The sequence below is a fragment of the Coffea arabica genome, chromosome 8c (assembly GCF_036785885.1).
Source record: "Coffea arabica cultivar ET-39 chromosome 8c, Coffea Arabica ET-39 HiFi, whole genome shotgun sequence".
NCBI classification, from domain to species: Eukaryota; Viridiplantae; Streptophyta; class Magnoliopsida; order Gentianales; family Rubiaceae; genus Coffea; species Coffea arabica.
Genome location: NC_092325.1, coordinates 33,057,389 through 33,078,076, shown reverse-complemented (window position 1 = coordinate 33,078,076; position 20,688 = coordinate 33,057,389). Strand labels below are relative to the sequence as shown.

Here is a 20,688-nt window from a genome sequence, read left to right as displayed (position 1 = left end):
CATTTTCTCCGAATTATTCATTTCGACCATTTAAAAAAAATCCATTTATATGGAACAACGCCTCTTTTATATTTTAAAACGTTTTGTTGGAAAATTCACTTTTTAAGAATTCGTTTAGTTCGAAATAACAAGTACACGTTTTCGAGGCTATACTTGAATCAGGAGTGTATTAATATTGGAGAATTAAAAATGATTAATAGTAGATTAAGAAAGGTTAATTGAGGAATTAATACTAGACTCCTGTGAGGACTCGCAAAATTTATTATTTTAAATTCCTATTTCGAGCTCATTTGTATATTTAATTGCCATTTATTCCAAATAATATTTTTTAGCCTTATCAGACCTAAGTACATGGTTTTATAGTTTCGTTATATTTCTAAAGTGTCTCATTTCAAAAAAATAAATAAATAAATAAAATAAAAATATAGATAAATAAACAAATATTTTCTTATAAGTTTGTTTAGCGAAAAAGTGAGAACGTGTCTAAACACTTTAGCCAATTGAGAGTACAATAAGCTCGAAATTTTGGAGACATGTACAATGGTACTAAAATAGGTAAATTTAGGTTTAAGTATACAAGTGATAGCTAGTGGTACGATCGTTATAAGAATTTCTCAAAGGTTTCAATTTTTATTGCACCTAAATTAGAAATACGTGTTTTCACGTGCGCGCTTAATTGAGGGACTTTGGACCATTATTTTGGGACAATTAAGAATGAATAAAAATTTATATGAATGTAAGTGCCTTAGAGGTTTAATGCACTAGTGCAACAAACGTAAGAGAAATCGAACACAAAACGCGCGTGTAGGATACTAGTTATAATTGATTTGACGTATTAAAAGATTTGACGTCAAGCGTCTCTTATACGCAAAGGCTTCGGAACCGCAATTCATTTCCTTTCCTCTGCTACAATGGCCGGCTAGACTGCAGCAAAGGAACAACCAAAGTCACCATTTCTTTTCTTCTAAAACTCAACCAAATTCCTACCAAAACTTCCATAGATTCTCACCAAACTTCACATTCGTTTAGCTTTTCACTCGAACAACAACTTAGGCTGGAAAAGGGAGGAGTTTCACGGCTGTCTTCAGGCTTCATAGGGACCGAAATTTTCTGATCTGAACAGCCATCAAAGTAGGTAGCCATCTAACTCCTCAAACTTGTTTTATGAAGTTTGATTTATGCATTTGAGCTAGAATCGTCACTCTAGTAGCTGGTATTGTTGGAAAAAGTGGGCTCTATGAATTCCCACTCTTGGGTTGTTGCTGATTCTGTGCGTGATGAAGTTTATGATATCAGATTAGTGTTTAAGTTATGGATTTGTTGAAGGAAACTGCTAGAAAACTCACGCAGAGAGCAAAGGCCAAATTTGACCATTTTGCCCTGCTCTGTTCGGTCACTTTACTGCAGATAATTGAGGATTTAAAGGCTTGATTATATTTTTTTACATGCTGTAGAAGTTGTGTACAAAATTTCGTTGAAAAATATTGAGTTTTGGTTGCTCAAACGAATTTATTTCAAAAACTAGTAAACTGGAAAACGGTTTCGCCGTAATCCAGACCAGTGGTTGTATTTCGTCCATAACTCCGTACTCCGACGTCAAAATCAAGTGTCGTTAGCGGCATTTGAAACTAGACGTTTCCATGTTTTTATCGGTGTATAATGCACGTCCTGGTTTTATGTGTGTGAGCCACACCATTCATCTGAAGTCGGCTGTCCTGTTTCTCCGTTCTGCCGAAATGATTTGATGATGCTGCAACTTGAGCCTTGATTTTGAACCAGTTGCATGCTGAAACTTGAAATGATTTCTTCTGTGAAGTTGTAGCCCTATGAATTTATTTTCTAACACTATCAACCATTCCCAATTCTGAGTTAAATTGAGAGAGTTATGATCAAAATACGGCGACTGCTCGTTTTGAAAATCTTAGATTTGGACAGATTGCCTTAAGGATTTTTCCAAACTTTGGTTGATTGAATGACCCCCCTCCCGAGGGTATTTTTCCGTGAAATTTGATAGAGAGATAACCTTCATATGGAAGTATTATACTGCAAAATTTGGGGTCAATCCAAGTCCGTTTCGGCACTTAACTAAAGGTCGAAAGTTGGAACCAAATCTGGAAATTTTGTAACAGTCTTGAATTTTTCCCAACTTTGAGCTACCATATCTTGGTGCTCGAAACTCCGATTCTCGATCCGTTTATTCTGACCTAAACCTTACTTGCACCTCTAATTGAGCTATAAATTTCAAGGGCTGGTTTGCAACGAGTGAATTCTGCCGAATTTTCAAAGTTAGCGAAAAACCAACCCCGGCTCAATCCTGGGTGATTTGGAACAGCAACTTTAGGCTCATTTTTGAGCACTTTCCACTTCGATTCATGGAAAAGTGTATTCTAGGAACTTGCAGTACTTTCTAAGAGGTTTTCAACGGTATAAAGTTTTCCAATTCTCGACTTATAACGAGTGAGTTACGATTTTTCAAAGATTCATAACAAAACTGAAAATTTTCCAACTTTCAAGGAAATAGAGTTTTTCAAGAACTCTTTATTCTTTTGATATTATCTAAACGTTTTATCCCCGATTTCTTAGATAAAGACTTAAATATTGTTGAATGTTATCAAACCTCTCTCGAACCTCGATTTACGAGTAATTGAGGTTCATTTTCACGGAATTTCCTATAGTAATACTAGTGAACGAATTATTCCTCGATATTTGGGATATGGGTGATAATTCACTATTATTTGCTCAGGCACGCACGAGGACCTCCAAGAGGACCCTACTGTGGAAGTTTGAACTCTTCCTCCAATTTACTTGCTTGCATAACTTGGTGAGTGTCAAGTGTATGCCTACTTGAACCCTAAAGTCTTGATTCATGCTTGATTCACCTGATTTCATGCTTAGCTTAACTGATTTTGACAAAATGGAGTCGAGTGTGTACTTGATCGCACTCGTTCTCATTTGAAACGAATGACTCATGCTTAACATGATTTGCTTGGTTTACATGACTTGAAATGTCTGCTTAAACCTATCAAATGCTTGAATACATGAAATGGTATGCTATGATTGCATACGTCGATGGAGTGAATCTCCTCGACATTTACGTGACAAATGGGGGACGCCCAAACTCATAGGCCGATCTTGGAACTCGAGCTGGCATGGGCTTGGTCGGGAACCTCGGTGAGCCATGAGACTCAAATGATAAGCTTGATCTATTGAGAGATCTCGCTTGGCATACTCGTATAGTATCGCCTTATAAATGTAGTGCGGGCCCGAAGTGGTGTATGGTGGACGGATGGGAAGTAAGTGGTGAACTACGGATATGAAAATATCAATCCGGTTGACGGAGAGTCATCACGGAAAGATATATAAATGATATCGGCAAATGTGGAACTTAGCTCTTGAGAGCTTCTATATCCTTGAATTGTTTCTGGTTACAGTTTATTGGTGTTATTAATTACTTGCAAGCTAATACCTGAATTGTTATTTGGGCTTGTTATCTGAACTATGTGTTTGCATGTGTGTTCTTGGCCTCACGAGCGTTTTGCTCACCCTGTAGATTTGTTTTCCTTAACAGGTTGAGTTCGGAGGTAAAATGGAGCAGTCCTCTTGATGTGTTTTTGTTTTAGGGTTGCTATTACTTTTGTTTATGCCTTTGGCTTTGGATTGTACTTTTGGTATGGAAATGTAACCTTTGGACGAAATGTATTATGTATGCTGACGGGTGGTTTGAAGAATGGATAACTATTATTAAGTTTGAACACTTCCGCAATTATTGTATCTAAGTTATCGATTTGTATTGTGTGGTCCGGATATAAGTTGAATGGAATTCCTTGAGTCCTGGCGAGTGCTAGGCAGGCGTCCCCCGGATACCCTTTGGTTCGCCTTAGGGAGAAGTGGGGGCGTTACAAGTTTCCAATAAATCCAGATGAAATTTTCAGTGAAATTCATCGGAGAAGAAGAATTATGGTCAAAGGTCTGTCTAAATTGAAAAATCTAATTTAAAAGGACAGATATGCCCATTATCGGTTGTACAGAATATGTAAAATATGGTGCCGCCGCCTCAAAAGTCCTACATTGGAGACTTCAAAATAGTTGGAGGACTAAATTGGCTAAAACAAATCATAAAGGACGAAATTGAATTTAGTGTAAAATTTAGGGATGAAAATGGCGAAATTCCCTTTTTTAAAAGATAAAATCTTTAATGTGCAAAAAATTACGTAATGCCATTCTTTACACTGTGAACCATAGAAGAACAATAAACCCTTTTAAGGAAAAGGAAGAAGAAGGAGAATAAGTCCTAATTATTTGAATTGAATATCTGAGTAATATGTGATAGCATTTTAAAGTTTCAAATAGGTATCTTTACTTTCAAGTTTGATTCTTTTTAGCAAAATCCAAAGCTTATATACTATGGACAGGTTCTACATTTTGTCAAGGTTCAAATGTTATAGAGTCAAGTTCAAATGTTGAAAATTAACTCATGAATATTTTGGATTTCAGATGGGATCGATTGGAAGAAGAGTGGTTGGTGAAAGTTTGGTGCCTCAAGTCAGTTTGTTCTGTCTTTTATAGATGGTATATCTTGATTCAGATTTGTATGATTGTATTTGATATATCTATTTCATTTGTAGAAGTATTTCACTTGATGATGGATTCACAATTGAGGTACTAATACTTTAACATAAAATGCTTTATCAGAATTTTAAAGTTGGTTATTTCTATTGGAAAGGAAAGGTGGAAGTATTCAACAATAATCTCACCTATTTTCTATTGGAAAAGAAATTAAAAAATAAAGATAGTAGAAGAACTTGTAGTTTATTTTTCTTTTACTTTTAATGTATTCTAGTGACTCATTCTGGCTTATTCATAATGGCCATATTTTTGTAATGGATTTTGCTATGGAGTATCTTAGTACTTTTTCAATATCAAAGACAAATTTGTGTATTGATCTTTGTTGAAACTAAATTAATGAATAGTTTAAGTTATAGAATAAATATTTGTCTACATAACTTAAATAATTTTGATAGGTAAGCAAACAAAAATGTTGTCAAGAAATTGGAAACCTTTTGGGGGGGAGGGATGGGTTGGGTGGTATGGGGGGAGGGAGTGTAAGCGACAGGTCTCGGGTTCAAGTCCTCCCACTTACACTAAAAAAAAAGGAAACATATATTTTATTACTAAACTTGAGTTAAATAAAGGAAAAAGGACAGTCTATAAATATGAAATTGAAACAAAAACAATCATTGCTTGAAATCCTACAGACTTTATGGTATTAATGCACTTGATACTTAACAGTCATAAAATGAGTTGAAACACCAATGTTGTCGGTTGATATAGTTAATACATGACAAGTAATGCATGTTACAATAAGTAATCTAATGTAAGTATAAGATAAGAAATTACATCACCTTTATCATACATCAGATAAACCAGTTATAGGACATGCAACTCCATTGTGTTGTTGCCTAAGATTGAAGGAGCAACTCTTTGGAAGGATTTTAGACCAATTAGTTTGTGCAATGTGAAGTCTAAAATTATCTCTAAAATCTTATCTAATCGAATGGGGTTTTTTGGTCTAAGCTCATGTCCCCTTGGCAAACTGGATTCGTACCAGGTCGAGGTATAACGGATAATATTTTGCTTGCCCAGGAATTGGTTCAGGAACTGGACAGGAAGTTATGGTACTCGAATATCATGCTGAAGTTAAATATGGAGAAAGCGTATGATAGGGTGGAGTGGCCATTTCTTTTATTTATGCTATGCAACTTTGGCTTTCGGGAGCAAGTGATTGATGTTATTTTTCGAGTGGTTTCGAACAATTAGTTTTCTGTCTTGATCAATGGGGAGCTAGCGAGTTTCTTCAAGTCAACTCGATGAATGAGGCAGGGTGATCCTTTATCACCGGCTTTATTTGTTCTGGTCGTGGCATACCTAGGTCGTGGCCTTCAACATACACTCGCTCTCAAGGAAAATCGTTTTTATGTCTCTGCAGCTACCAGAGTTCCTTATCTTGATTTTGCAAATGATATGTTGATTTTTACTAGAAGTTCGCCGGACTCTTTTGAGTGCTGTCAACACTTTTTTGGGTTATTATCAAGCAGTTTCGGGCCAACAAGTGAATGTACACAAGAGCTTCTTTTTTATTTCCTCAAGGGTGAGTAACGAACAGGTGCAATTGGTGTCAGAAATGCTAGGGTTTCAAAAGCATGATCTCCCTTTCACATACTTGGGCGCTCCGATCTATAGGGGTCGGTCACGTTGTGTTTTGCTTGATGGCATTCTTGGCAAGACGATGGCGAGACTGTGGCATTGGAGTACAAAATTGCTTTCAGCAAGGGAAAAATTGGTGTTAATTGAACGTGTTCTAGCATCATTGCCAATGTACTTACTTCAGGTTTTAAAACCGCCAAAAGCTATTCTACTTCGGCTGGGTAGGATCTGTAACACCTTTTTATGGGACCAAAATTCGGAGAATCGACGAATACGCTGGTGATCTTGGGATAAGGTGTGTTTCCCGATATAGGATGGTGGTCTGGGCTTTCGATCATTTGAGGATATGTCTACAGCTTTTGCGTGTAAACTTTGGTGGAAACTTCGGCAACAGGACTCAATGTGGGCTGATTTTATGCATGAAAAATACATAAGGGGTCTTCCTCCATTCTTGGCCTCTTACCCTCGACCCACAGCTTTATGGAGACACCTCATGAAGATTTAGCGGTTGATGGAGGAGAATATTCAATGGTCATTGGGAGAGGGATTTGTGGATTTCTAGAGGGATAGATGGCTATTTGATGAGCCTTTGTGTAACATTTTGGACAAGCCTAATCCATCATATTTTTTAGTATCAGAGTTCTGTGCAAGTGAGGCATGGAATGAGCAACGTCTTTTGCAGTGGGTTCTAGTTCACGTGGTTCGGCCTATCCAAGATGTCTACTCTCAAATTGACCAGGCAGACAGAATGGTATGGTTCCTTCACAATCAGGTATCTTCACCATTAAATCCGCTTGGGAGCTGGTGTGGCAAAAAAGGAACTTGTCCCTCATGGATTCTTTGCTATGCGGTTCAGTCTTACCAGCAAAAATATCCTTTTTTGCATGGCGGTTGGTACACAATTTTCTTCCTTTGGAGGTTACATTACGTTCACAAGGCTTAAGCTTCCTTTCAACGTGTCGTTGTTGCTACGCTGCGGAGGAATTTGCTTGGCACGTGTTTTTTGAGGGGCTGATTGCAACGGCAGTTTGGGGCAGGTTCTCAAGTAGATTTCGGTTTATGTTGCATAGTAGTATAAGTTTGGCTTTATTGTTCATCACATGGTTTTTTTTCGAATTCTAAAGCATCGAAGGATCATATCTGGGTTTTAACACAATAGTGGTGTGCTGGTTTCTCTGGCTAGCAAGAAACCACGTGCGATTTCGGAATATGCTTTGGAGCGCTGACAATATAATGTGGCATGTGGGCAGGTTTTTTGAGCAATTGGGAGCTTCTGGCCGGTTTAACAAATCAGATGCTAGCATGAAACATGGCAAAGCGTCGGGAGGAGGTTTTGTGAGAACTCGGGAAATTTATGGGTACACTTCGAATTTATATCATTACATTTAAGTTGTTATTAGAAATATTCTATATAACAAATAAATGGTTAAATTAAATACATAATTGAATTCCTATAAAATTGAAAAATTAGGGAAAAAAATAATAAAATAAATAAATAAATAAAACAATAAGCAAAATGATAGAATGATGTAGAAATAATTGTAAGCACAAATTTTGTTGCCTAAAATAAAAGACAAGAAAATTCGCACAAATATCAAATTGATTAAATCAAATAATAAGCAGGTTACAATCTTTGAAAGTTCTTGAATCAAAGAAATTAATCCCCTGATTCTTTTCTTCGAATAGTTTCAATTGAAGGGTCGAAAAGACTTGTTCTCCAATCGAAAGGGTGTTTCCTACAATTTCGGCGTAGAAAACGATTGATTTAATGATGGCGTCAAACACTTGGAACTTCAAGTCTTCAACACCGATAGTAGGAGGATTTGTTTGACTTGATTTGGACTTGGATTTGAGGAAGAAAGCTCTTGAGAAAATTTGACAGAGTTTCTCCGAAAGTTAGGGATTTTTCTTATGTCTTTGCCTTAAGGGAAGACCTCTATTTATAGCCAAAATATGTAGGTTAGGTCTTCAAGAAAACCCTCAGAATCTTCCTGCATTTTGGATCACTTGTTACTCAAGAAATCCATTTAACTTGGGCTTAAATAATGGGTCAACCCAAATAGTCCATTGTAAATTAATAAATCAATTAATTCACTTCCACTTAAATGGGCATTGCAAATTTAATTTGATTTAATAACACATATAATATTGGCCCAATCTGCAAGTTCAAAACATAATGGACTTCTACAATTTAACTTAATTTAACCAAGATCAATTTAATTTAAATAAATCTTGACTAAATAAATTAAATAAATTTTCTTTGTCTACAAATGCCCCCACTTCAAGACTTGGCGAAGCATTGCATGCAATCGCTGGAGGCAAGACTTGAAGTATCAATCTCTTTACTGTTGACTTAAAGTCAAACCAAATTAGATGCTTCAAGCGTTCGGCATATGGGTGACCCATTCTTTGTCTAGCAGAGAATCATTCATATCAATTGAAGAATTGCATCTCAAATTCCAATTGAATAGGCAATGGTCACGAGTCTCCACTTTGAATCTTTCAATTCTTAATTTAGTAGTCTTTGGAAATGCCGCCCCGCAATACCAGACCACAGCTTTGACCAGTCAAAATTAGAAACTCCCATCTCGTTATGCGATGTGAGTTTCTGCGTGAAAACTATATGCCGAAATTTGGAGTTTGCTCTTAGGTCGCTGACTACCAAATCTTGCTTTTGGCACTTGGCAATATGGAATTCGCAAAGTTTCAACACTTCCTAAATCGAAAATGTACTTCCAAAACAAATGTTGGCAACCTTTGACTGCCGAATTTCAAGAGCTTCTTAAACCGACTTTCATCTTTTGAAGTTAATCTTAGAAACCAAATTCATGTGATTCCAAAAAATTAAATGGTAATCACTGAATTTAGTAGCTGCCCAAAATTTAAAACTTCTTAAAATGATTCATCCAAGCACCTCTGACTGCCGAATTTCAAGAGCTTCCTAAACCGACTTTCAGCTTTTGAAGTTAATCTTAGGAACCAAATTCATGTGATTCCAAAAAATTAAATGGTAATCACTGAATTTAGTAGCTGTCCAAAATTTAAAACTTCTTAAAATGATTCATCCAAGCACCTCTTATAAAGCCGCACAAGACATGTTTTTGTCTTGAAGCTGTGACAAACATCTTTACTGAAGACTACCACAATATTTGAAGAAGAAACCTGTTTCACACGTGCACCCTGAAGGTAATCATCTTTACTGTCTTTTGAAAACTACATGTTGGTCGAGTAATAAATGTCCGCCAAATTTCATTGAGATCTGTCAAAACTTGATTTATTTCCACCTTGGAAAGAGAGAAAAAAATGTTTCTTTTTTTTTTTGAGATTTTTTTTTTGGGTCACTCCTTTCTCTTACCATGGTACGCTTCCAAATCTTTGTCTTGCATGTCTTTCTTGTGAAGCAAGGCAAAATTTGTCGTTGATGATGATTTTTTTTTTCACTTTTTTTTTTTTTGCTTTTCATATCAATTTAATTGATAACTGACATGAAATGCTCACCAGCACATGCATTGCGACTTTCTTGGAAATGCATCCTTCTTATGAGTTTTTTTTTCTTTTTTTTGTCTTTTTTTCCTTTTTTTTTTAGTTGCAGCTTGTATTGACACCCATTGAAGCGAGTTAACGTTCCAACTGTGTTTGACACTTTATAGCTCGTGGAATTCAAAACACTAAGGTAACTCACATGCCTCATGATTTTCACTTCTTGTGTGACGCCCCCACTTCTCCCTAAGGCGAACCAAAGGGTATTCGCGGGACGCCTGCCTAACTCTCGCCAGGACTCAAGCAATTCCATTCAAACTTATTATCGATCTACACAACACAAGTAAAACTTAAATACAGTAAATGCGGAAGCGTTCAATCTTAACAATAGTTATCCATTATCCAGCCCGCACGTCAGGTGTTCAAAGTACATCATAATTTTTCAAATATACATCACGCCCCAAAAGTCACATTTCAATTTCAAAAGTACAATCCAAAACCAATGGCATAACCAAAATATAATAGAAATCCTAAACAGAAGCATATCAGGAGGGTTTCTCCAATACACCTCCGAGTTCAAACCTGTTAAGGAAAACAAATCTACAGGGTGAGCCAAACGCTCGTGAGGCCAAGAACACACATGCAAGCACGTTGTTCAGGTAGCAAGCCCAAATAACAGTTCAAGTGATAAATTACAAGTAATTCATAAAGCCAACGAAATGTAAACAGAAACAATTCAAGGATATGGTAGCTCTCAGGAGCTAAGTTCCACTTGTTTTGCCAGTTCATTCGTATATCTTCCCGCGATGACTCTCCGTCAACCGAGTTGATATTTCCAAACCGTAGATCACCACTTACTTCTCATCCGTCCACCCTACACCGCTTCGGGCCCGCACGACATTTATAAGACTATACTCCACGAGTATGCCAAGCAAAATCTCTCAAATAGATCAAGTTTATCATGTGATTCTCATGACTCACCAAGGTTCCCGACCAAGCCCATGCCGGCTCGAGTTCCAAGGTCGGCCTATGAGTTTGGGCGTCCCCCATGTATCATGTAAGTGTCGAGGAGATTCACTCCAACGACGTATGCAGCCATAGTCTACCGTGTCATGTATTCAAGCATTTGACAGGTTTAAACATGTATTTCAGGTCATGTAAACCAGGCACCCCATGTCAAGCATGAGTCATTTGTTTCAAATGAGAACGAGTGCGATAAAGAACACACTCGACTCCATTTTTCAAAACCAAGTAGGCTAAGCATGTAATCAGGTAAGCCAAGCATGAATCAAATCCATAGAGTTCAAGTAGTCATACACTTGACACTCACCGAGCAAATCAAGAAGAAATATTTTCTGGAAGTTCAAGTGTGCACGGTAGGATCCTCTTGAAAGTCCTCGTGTGCGCCTGAACAAATAATAATGTGTTATCATTCATATATCCCAATTATCAAGGAAGATTGTACACTAGTACAATCTAAGGAAATTTCACGAAAACAAACCTCAATTACTCGTAAATCGAGATTCAACTGAAGTTTCTTAAAGTACAAGGGCGATCGAGTTTTCATTTTAGAAAATCAAGTATAAGACGTTCAAGTGCTATCGAAGGGATAAGGAGTGCTTGCAAACTCCCTTCCTTTGGAATTTGAAAAATTTTCAGTTTTGATACGATATTTTGAAAAATCGTATCTCACATTCTACATGTCAAAAATTGGAAAACTTGGTACCATTGGAAACCTCTTTGTAAGTACTAAAAGTTCTTAGAAGACACTTTTCCATGAATCTAAGTGGAAGGTATTCAAAAATGAGTTTAAAGTTACTGTTCCAGAATACTCAGAATTGAGCCAGGGTTGGTTTTTCATTAACTTTGGAAATTCGGCAGAATTCACACGTTGCTAGCTAGCCTCTGAAATTCATAACTCAATTAGAGTTGCAAGTAAGGTATACAACAGAAAAAGTGGATCAAGGATCGGAGTTTCGAGCACCAAGATATGGTAGCTCAAAATTGGGGAAAATTCAAGACTGTTGAACAATTTCCAGATTTGGGTTTCCGACTTCGGACCTTTAGTTAAGTGTCGAAACGGACTTGGATTGGTACTAAATTTTGCAGTATAGTACTTTTATATGAAGGGTATCTCTCTATCAATTTTCGTGGAAAAATACCTTCGGGAAGGTCATCAATCAAACAACCAAAGTTTCAAAAATCCTAAGACAAAACTGCCTTGAGCCTTTTGTTTTCCATTCCAAACATTCGGTCAAGGAAAAACTCCTCAAACATGGCTCATTAGTGTAGGCAAAGCCTAAGGAACATTCTTGGCACATTTCATAAGTGTTTAGCACCAAAAATATTCAGTTAGCAAGTCTACACCAAGCCTTGCATCAAATCTGTCCAAAAGTGAGGGTTATCAAGAGCAGGGCAGGTTCCGTATTTTGATCATAAATCACTCAAATTAACTCGGAATTGGACATAGTTTATGGCGTTGGAAAATAGATTCATAGAGTTATAATTTCACAGAAGAAATCATTTTGAATTTCGGCACACAACTAGCTCGAAATCGAGCTTCAAATCACAGCTTCTGTATTTCATTTCAGCAGAACAGAGAAACAGAACAGCTGAATTCAGAAGAGTGGTGCAGCTCACACACATGGAACCAGAATGTGCATTTTATACCGTTGGAAAGGTGGGAATGTCTAGTTTCAAATGCCATTGACGGTACTTGATTTCAACATCGGAGCACGGCGTTATGGACAAAATACAAACACTGGTCTGAGCATTACGGAATCAGTTTCCAGATTACTAGCTTTGGGAAATAAATTCATTTGACCAGCCAAAACTCAGTATTTTTCAATGAAAATTTTTATACAACTACTACAACATGTAAACAACACAATCAAGCCATTAAATCCTCAAAGTTTCGCATTAAAGTGGCCGAACAAAGCAGGGGCAAAATGGTCAGATTTGGCCTTTGCATCCTTCATGAATTTCCATCAATTTTCCACCAATAAACCACTAATTTAGGCACTAATCCAACATTAAACCCAACATTAATCATCACATCAGCCATCAAGACAAAGGGTGGGAGTTCATAGAGACCACCTTCCAATTTTTTCAACAACAACAACAACCCATATGAAAATTCAAGCTCATAAGTGTAATTTAACTTCCATAGGACAAGAATTTTAGAGTGGATCATTACCTACTTTGGTCGATGAACAAGTCAGAAATTTCGGCCCCTCCTTGCTCCTAAATGAACCATGAAAAGCTCCCCCTTTTTAGCTAGATGAAATCTCCAAGTTTTAAGCTAAGTAGTGTTAAAATTTGAGAGGATTTGATAGTGATTTGAGCAAGATTTTAGAGCGAAAAGTTGAAGAACTTTGGTTGTTTCTTTGCAGCTTGATGGCTGGCCAAGAGAGCTAGGAGAAAGAGAAGTTTGGTCTGACTTTTTGGCTTACGAAGGAAGCTTAAGGATTAAGAGTTTAGATGCGCAAAAGTCAACCGCAAATAGTGCGCATACGCTCGCGTTTTGTGCTCGATTTCTCTTGCATTTATTTCACTAGTGCACTAAACCTCTAATGCACTTATATTTATACAAATATTATTCACTCTTAATTGTCCCAAAATAATGGTCTAAAGTCCCACAATTAAGCGCGCGTGTGAAAACGCGTATTTCCAATTTAGGCGCGATAAAATGAAACCTTCAAGAAATTCTTATAACGATCGTACCACCAACTATCACTTGAGTACTTAAACCTAAATTTACCTATTTTAAAACCATTGTACATGTCTCCAAATTTTCAAACTTATTGTACTCTCAATCGGTTAAAATTTCCAAACACGTTTTCGCTATTTTTACTAAACGATCTTCCAAAAAATTAATTTTTAAAACAAGTCATTTTAAAAATATAATGAAACTATAATTCCATATATTTAGGTCTAATAAGGATAGAAAATAATATTCGGGGCAAAAATCCAAATAGATAATTAATTGAGCCAAAATTAGGGGTTTAAAAATAATAATTTTACGAGTTCTCACGTGAATTGAGTATTAATTTCTCAATTAACCTTTCTTAATCTATTATTGATCATTCTTAATTCTCCAATATTAATACACTCCCGATTCAAGTATAGCCTAGAAAAACGTGCACCCGTCGTTCCGGACTAAACAAATTTTCGAAAAGCGAATTTTTCAACAAAACATTTTAAAAATATAAAGAGGCGTCGTTCCATATAAATGGATTTAAAATGGTCAAAATAAATAATTCGAAGAAAATGAATGAATAATCATTTAAATATTCCAGTAATATGCTATAAAAATAAGAAAATTTTCGGGTCCTCACATCCTCCCCTCCTTGTAAGGAATTTCGTCCTCGAAATTCATACTTAGAACAATATCATTCCCTTCATGGTTAAGCCCATAGTTATTAAAACCAACCCGGACATCAACCCGGCAAGAGGACCGGGTTGACGGGTCAGTGGTTCAACCGGTGGATCACTGGTTGAACCGTTGGGTCACAATATATAATAAAAAAATATATAATATAATTAAATAATCATGTAAATTATAATATAATTACAGAAATTCTTAAATCCCAACAAGTTATAACCTGTTCATAGTTCATAGTTCATAATTCATTTCACACACATAATCCATAACCATATGTGATCAACAATTCATGAATTCAAACTAAAATCAGTAAATTACACACAAATATAAATGATAAATATAAGTATCAAACCATGAAACATAAGTCATAAACGACCAATTCAATACAACCAAACATAAAGTCATGAACATAAACAACACCACAATTATCACTTGAGTAGTTCACTCCATCTATTATTCATGCCCATGGTTCCCAACTTCTGCCAAATTCAGTACCACCAAATTCATTTACATCACAGCCCACATTAAGATCATTTCTTTCAACATTCTCTTCATTATTGGTCTCATCTTCATCTCCAGTGTCCAAATCATCCAAATTTAGAGTTTCATCTACATAAGTACAAAAATCAATGAATTATTCTCTAAATTTAGATAATATTTAGCCAAAAACGAAAAACAAACTAACAAAGAATAAGCAAGCATATGGCTCAAATAGAATAACTCACCACTTTGTCGGTTGATAGCAAATGTAGCTATTTCATTCCTAAAGCTTTCTAATTCAACTGGAGTTAATTGTGAAGGTTCATCATCCAAAATCCAAGTTTCATTGGCGCTGAAGTCCTCAAAATCAATAGGATCATAATTTCTACCCCTTGCATTTCTAATAATACAAAACATTAAAACTAGTTAAATAACAAATGTCGTCATATTAAAACAAAAATCAGATTGCAAAATGTAGTTTACCTTTGTTGTAGTCTTAAATTGTAGTGTACATAAACCAAATCATTTAGTCTTTGATGCTCCAATCTATTTCTCTTCTTTGAGTGGATATGCTCAAATAAACTCCAATTCCTTTCACAGCCAGAAGCACTGCAAGTTTGGCTTAGAACACGTATAGCTAGTTTTTGCAAATTAGGTGCAGTGCTACCATAACATGTCCACCATTCATCTATTGCAATAAATAAAGGAAAAAAGTCAGAATATAATATTTTACAATTAAAATCAAATCATCAATAAAAATGAAGTTAATTTTTGGGTACCTGGAAGCATGACATCACGATCTCGTATAGCAGAGACTCTACCAAAATCACCTTCAGCTTTACGAAATAATCTCATCTCTCCGGTCAAATTACTCATCAAATCAGGATTTGCATAAGAATATCTCTCAATCACATCCAAAAGTCCTGATGTTGCATGCCTGTGCTTTTCCAAATCAAGAGAATTATATTGATAAGCAGGATTGAGCCAATAACCGGCAGCATGAAGATTTTTGTGAAGCTGACTATCCCATCTTGAATCAATTATTCTTAAATAAGGATCAACTGTTTTTTTTTTTCTTGTGAATCTTCTCAAAAGCTCTTCTCTGGCTCTATGCATGGCAGCATACAAGTATCCCATAGCAGGCCTTTCATCACTATCAACAATTCTTAGAACTCGAACAAGAGGCTCAGTTAATTGAACTATTATAGCACATTCTTTCCAGAATATAGAATCTAGCACAAGATCCACAAATTTTTTTGCTTTACTCTCCTTAGCATATGCTGAAAGAGTCCATTCTTTTGAAGTCACCATAGCTCTTAAAGCATCTTTTTGCACTAAAATACTTTGCAATGCAATGAAATTAGTAGCAAAACGTGTAGGAGCAGGCCGAATAATTTCTTTTCCACCAGTGTGTTTTCTCATCAAATGCAATGGATAACAATGATTATAAATGTATTTTGTTATTTTTGAAGCATGTCCAACCACTTTACTAACCTCATCTAACTTGCCCATATCATGTAGCATCAAATTTAGACAATGAGCAGCACATGGAGACCAATAAAGTGTTGGAAATTCCCTTTCTAATAATCTTCCTGCAGCAACATAATTGGCAGCATTGTCAGTGACGAAGTGTACCACATTTTCCACCCCAACAAATAAAACCACTTCTCTAAACAACTTATACAACATCTCTGCAGTCTTAGAAGCATCCGAGGCATCAACTGATTTCAGAAAAATAGTTCCTCTAGGACAATAAGCTAGAAAGTTGATGAGAGTTCTCCTTTGTTGGTCAGTCCATCCATCAGCCATAATAGTACATCCAGTTTCTTTCCAACTTGTACGAAAGCTATTAACAAAATTCTTAACTTGCTCAACATTTTTTGTCAATAAATAGCCACGCAAGTCATAGAAATTAGGCGCTTTGTAACCAGCCCCAAAAGAACAAGCAGCATCAAACATTGTTTGATAATATGCAGAGTTTGCTGCATTGAAGGGAATGGAAGCATCAATCATCCACTTCGCAACTGCCAAGTCAACCTTCTCTTTAGTTTCTTTGCTTTGCATCACACTTTTGATGGATGGTTGACCTCCTGGAGTAGCTCTTGGCATAAAAAAAGTCCCTATTGTTTTTCCTTTTTTGTGTTGTTGAAGAACTTTTTTTCCTTTTGAAACTTCACTAGTGGGAGGTGGTTGAATCTCTTGAATATCTTCTACATCTTGCATGTATACCTCCTCTTCATGTTGTCTTAGATCTTGACCATATAAATCACTTCCCCTTGAGCGTTCTTTCAAGCTTCTTTTCTTGCTTTCCACAGCTTTCAAGTTTTCTAGCATTTCAAATCTAATCTGTTCATCAACCTTCAGACAAGGTGTTGTCTCCCCTTTTAAGCCTGCAAGGTGCTGTTTGAATCGATTGATACCACCTCCTCGAATTCTTTTTCCACAATGAATACATACCAAGCACTTAACTTTTTTGTTGGACACAGAATCTTCTCTACAATGAGACCATGCAGGGTCTGTCTTTCCCCTTGTTAGAGGTTGATTTTGAGAATTTGATGTACTAGGTGTTGGTTCTGCACTTGGTGTTTGAGACGGTGTTTCTCCAATAGAGTCCATTACAAGCTATCTGAAAAGTAATAAAACATATCTTTTATTTAAAAAAATAACATTTATAGCTAGGAAAATGACATTTATATATGCTTTCTAATTCAGAAACGAAAAAGTGAAACTTAAATGCAAACATAATGGAAAGCTAAATGCCTTACTGTCATTATCCCTTGAAAGTTCGATTGAGATGGATCCATATCACTATTCATGATTTTGATGTTTGGGGAATGAAATGAAATATGGTATCAAGATTCAAGCTATGGGAGGAATCACAAGAAGAATTAAACAACCTTTGTTTATTGTATCTTGTATATTGATTTCTCTATATCACTTTTTTTTTTGGAAAGAAAAACTACTAAATTATATATGGCATTCCCTTACTACATATAGAAGAAGATGAAAAAGGAAAAGAGAAAAGAAGGTACTATGAGTTATTACTACAAATATTATAAGAAGTGAATGTCCTTTGTATATGCAATCAAAAAATATTTGCCCCGAGCTGCATATTAGCCATTAATATCATAAAATTTTTTGGTAATTCAAGGTGTCTCGACTAATTTAATTGTGCAAGACTAATAATTAAAAAAAACTTATATAGATTTTATTTTGTAACACAAGTTACACAACCTTTCCCAATGCCTTTCTTTTTAAATTTTTTGTTGGATAATATTAAACATAATCTATCGAATAGCTAATGTTCACGTATCCTAATTATTTTTGGCAAGACCAATTCACATGCAATTGATCTAAATCAACGTTGAAACAAAACTCAATTCAGATTATTTGGCATGGTTTAATTTAGAGCAGAAATTCGATGTATGTACTCAAATAAAATATAGTCACATGCTAATGCAAGAATCTATGTCGCATCAGTTATCTGTCATTTTTTTTTGGTGGTACATTTTGCAATTCAGCTGAGCCAATATTGAGGAATAGCTGAGATTTAATTTTTTTTTTATGGATTAGGGATATTCTTGAATACTTAGCTTCAAATACTCTCGAATTAGCTGTTAAACTTGGGCTTGAGGTATTTGCAAGGTGAAATATGGCTCAACCTCTTTTTTTTAACAGAATGGGTTCGTGGCCTTCGGCAACAGACGTAATTAAAATGTCAAAGGTTAAATTTCCACTTTCTTGAAGCATGTCATCAGTTAAATTTCCGTTTTAGTTACCTTCAAGGCTTCACTGGTGCTGTGGTCTGTCCGTCTGTGTCCAGCTGTAACCGGCAACAAAGCTTCAGCCTTCAATGGCAGCTTCGGTGGCAGCGGCAGCTTCCTAGAAGAATTCTGACAGGCGGCAGCGGCTGCGGCAACTTCGAACTTCCAAGGTGCCGTGGTGTGTGTCCAACTGCAACCGGCAACAAAGCTTCACCCTTCAATGGCAGCTTCGGTCGCAGCGGCGCTTCCTGGAAGAATTCTGGCAGGCGGCAGCGGCTGCGGCAACTTCGAACTTCCAAGGTGCCGTGGTGTGTGTCCAGTTGCAACCGGCAACAAAGCTTCACCCTTCAATGGCAGCTTCGGTGGCAGCGGCGCTTCCTAGAAGAATTCTAGCAGCGGCTGCGGCAAGTTCGAACTTCACTCTCAGAGGCTAGAGCAATTAGCAAAGCAAAGGAAAGAAAAATTGAAAGCTGTAGCCCTGAAAAATTGAAAGCCGAAAAATTGGAACATTGCTTGCCGAATCCTTAAATGCTCAAGAAGTTCTCAAATCTCAATTCGTTCTCACTTCTCAAGAGAAACAAAGAAGAAAAGAATCCCTAAATGCCTAAATCCCCAATGACGGCCGAATGCCCAAATGCCCGAATCCCTCTTCAATTTTTCTGATTTTCTCTTCTAATTGGCTAAAAGTGTAGCGAAAAGATGATAATGCCCATGTACTGTGAATGGTCAAAATAAAAGAATTGGGTAAAATGGTAACTTCAAAAAAATTGCCAAAACCCACCGGATTTATCAATAACCGCCGGTTCTAGCGGTTCCATGGTTCAACCGTCCGAGTCGAACGAGTCTAGGCGGGTTCTTTGCAATTCCGATCTAACTAGTAATCCGGCCCGGTTTCATGACCGGGTCACCGGTTCGACCGCCGGGCCGGGCCGGGTTTAATAACTATGGTTAAGCCTATCAGATCAATCATTGACTTACGTTTTCCAACTCACTCCAAATCATGAGTTGATTACTTTCTTTCGGGAGATTTTAACTTTCAGAAGGCATATACAATCACCTCATCATATATTATTAATATACATTCTAAACCATCCTTTGAACCATCTGTATAAATCACAAAATCACCTCATCCACTCGGTAAAGCCAACACAAGTGCACTGGTTAAACGATTTTCACCTTCAAATTCTTCCTCACATTTAGAATCTCAAATAACTTGCCAAGTCTCGTATCCTTAGAAGTCCCTGATCAAACCAAGGTGATATTCAACTACCTCGAAGAACTCCAAATTTCGGTAAGATTTTCTAGTCATTTCCTCTTAAATAGCTTCCACTTAAGCTGCTGCGTTAACAACAATCTCTTCCTTAGATATTATACAACTTAGAAAGGCTATTTCTTCCCATCGAACTCACATTTATTGAATTTAACAAAAGTTAGCGTTCTCTCGGCATTTGTAAAACTACCATCAGGTATTATTTTTATTTTTTTTCATGACCTTCTCCAACTTTAGGGTATATCAATACGTCATCAATAAATGCCATCACAGATTAATCCTATTACGATTTAAAACCTTGATGCATTAATGCAATAATTGCTGCTAATACATTAGTCAACCCAATTGGCATAACTGAAAATTCAAGCATCCCCATCTTGAATTGGAAGTGGCTTTAAGCACATCAGTTTCTAGGATTTCCGGTTGGTAGTAATTCTACTTTAAATCCCTTATTCGCTGCTCCTGACCCTTGATTATAATTCTCGTTTATGTGAGACTATGGAGTATTTGTTCTTAATAGTCTCATCGTTTAAATCTCAATAATCTATGTATATAGAGCCTCAAGCATCCATTCCAAATATAACATCCGGTCCTTAATCGTTAGGCTCATTCAAGCCATCAAATATTTCCTTTCACTCACCCAAATCTCACAACTTTTAATATCTCAAATTGGCGGTCAAACATTGGATCCCATCTTCAACCCTAAGTTCTCGACTTTTTTTTTTCTTCCCAGAATTCAGCCAATTTAGTTTGGAATTCCAACTCCTTGTGAAGAACTTCTATTTCTATACGCATCTCTTCCAAACTTTTTATTCATCCATTTTCTTAATCCTGACTGTTAGCCTATCAACAGCTCAAGCATCTAAATAAGTAGCAAATCAGAATTTGAAGCTCAACTATCCACAACCTGTAAATTCTCACGCATCTAAGTCATCCAAGTATATTTACTCTTCTCTCTCCTCGAATGATACTTAAGAAAATCTACGCACACGACTAAAGTAATACTTCTTGATATAATGATATGTACTTCCATTCTAAGGTCTTACTCACGTGTGTAGTGAAACCATAAATTACACGCCATATGAAACAAGTTCCAAATCCTAACA

At 36.5% G+C, this 20,688-nt stretch overlaps 1 protein-coding gene and 1 long non-coding RNA gene across 2 annotated transcripts; one reads left to right on the top strand and one right to left on the bottom strand.

Moving 5' to 3' along the window:
• The first annotated feature begins 885 nt into the window (after positions 1–885).
• On the top strand, positions 886–2,915 carry LOC140013255 (uncharacterized). The gene is made up of 2 exons (XR_011820338.1): positions 886–1,135; positions 2,744–2,915. It is a non-coding gene; the product is annotated as an uncharacterized lncRNA (long non-coding RNA).
• Positions 2,916–14,525: 11,610 nt separating this feature from the next.
• LOC113705933 (uncharacterized) lies at positions 14,526–19,958 on the bottom strand. Its single transcript, XM_027227834.2, has 8 exons — positions 19,880–19,958; positions 19,489–19,553; positions 18,657–18,742; positions 18,328–18,502; positions 15,328–17,170; positions 15,032–15,236; positions 14,794–14,948; positions 14,526–14,677 (listed from the first exon to the last, which is right to left on the bottom strand). Exons 1-8 carry the CDS (start codon positions 19,956–19,958, stop codon positions 14,526–14,528), a joined length of 2,760 nt encoding a protein of 919 aa, XP_027083635.2.
• Between the last annotated feature and the right edge of the window lie 730 nt (positions 19,959–20,688).

Excerpts from the sequence above, each read along its gene's own strand:
- LOC113705933 (XM_027227834.2), bottom strand. The coding sequence starts at position 19,958 with ATGGGGATGCTTGAATTTTCAGTTATGCCAATTGGGTTGACTAATGTA. Across the intron at positions 18,503-18,656 it reads ACCGAAGCTGCCATTGAAGG|TTGGACACACACCACGGCAC; the intron begins GTGAAGCTTTGT and ends TGCCGGTTGCAG. Across the intron at positions 17,171-18,327 it reads GCACCAGTGAAGCCTTGAAG|CTTGTAATGGACTCTATTGG; the intron begins GTAACTAAAACG and ends CTTTTCAGATAG.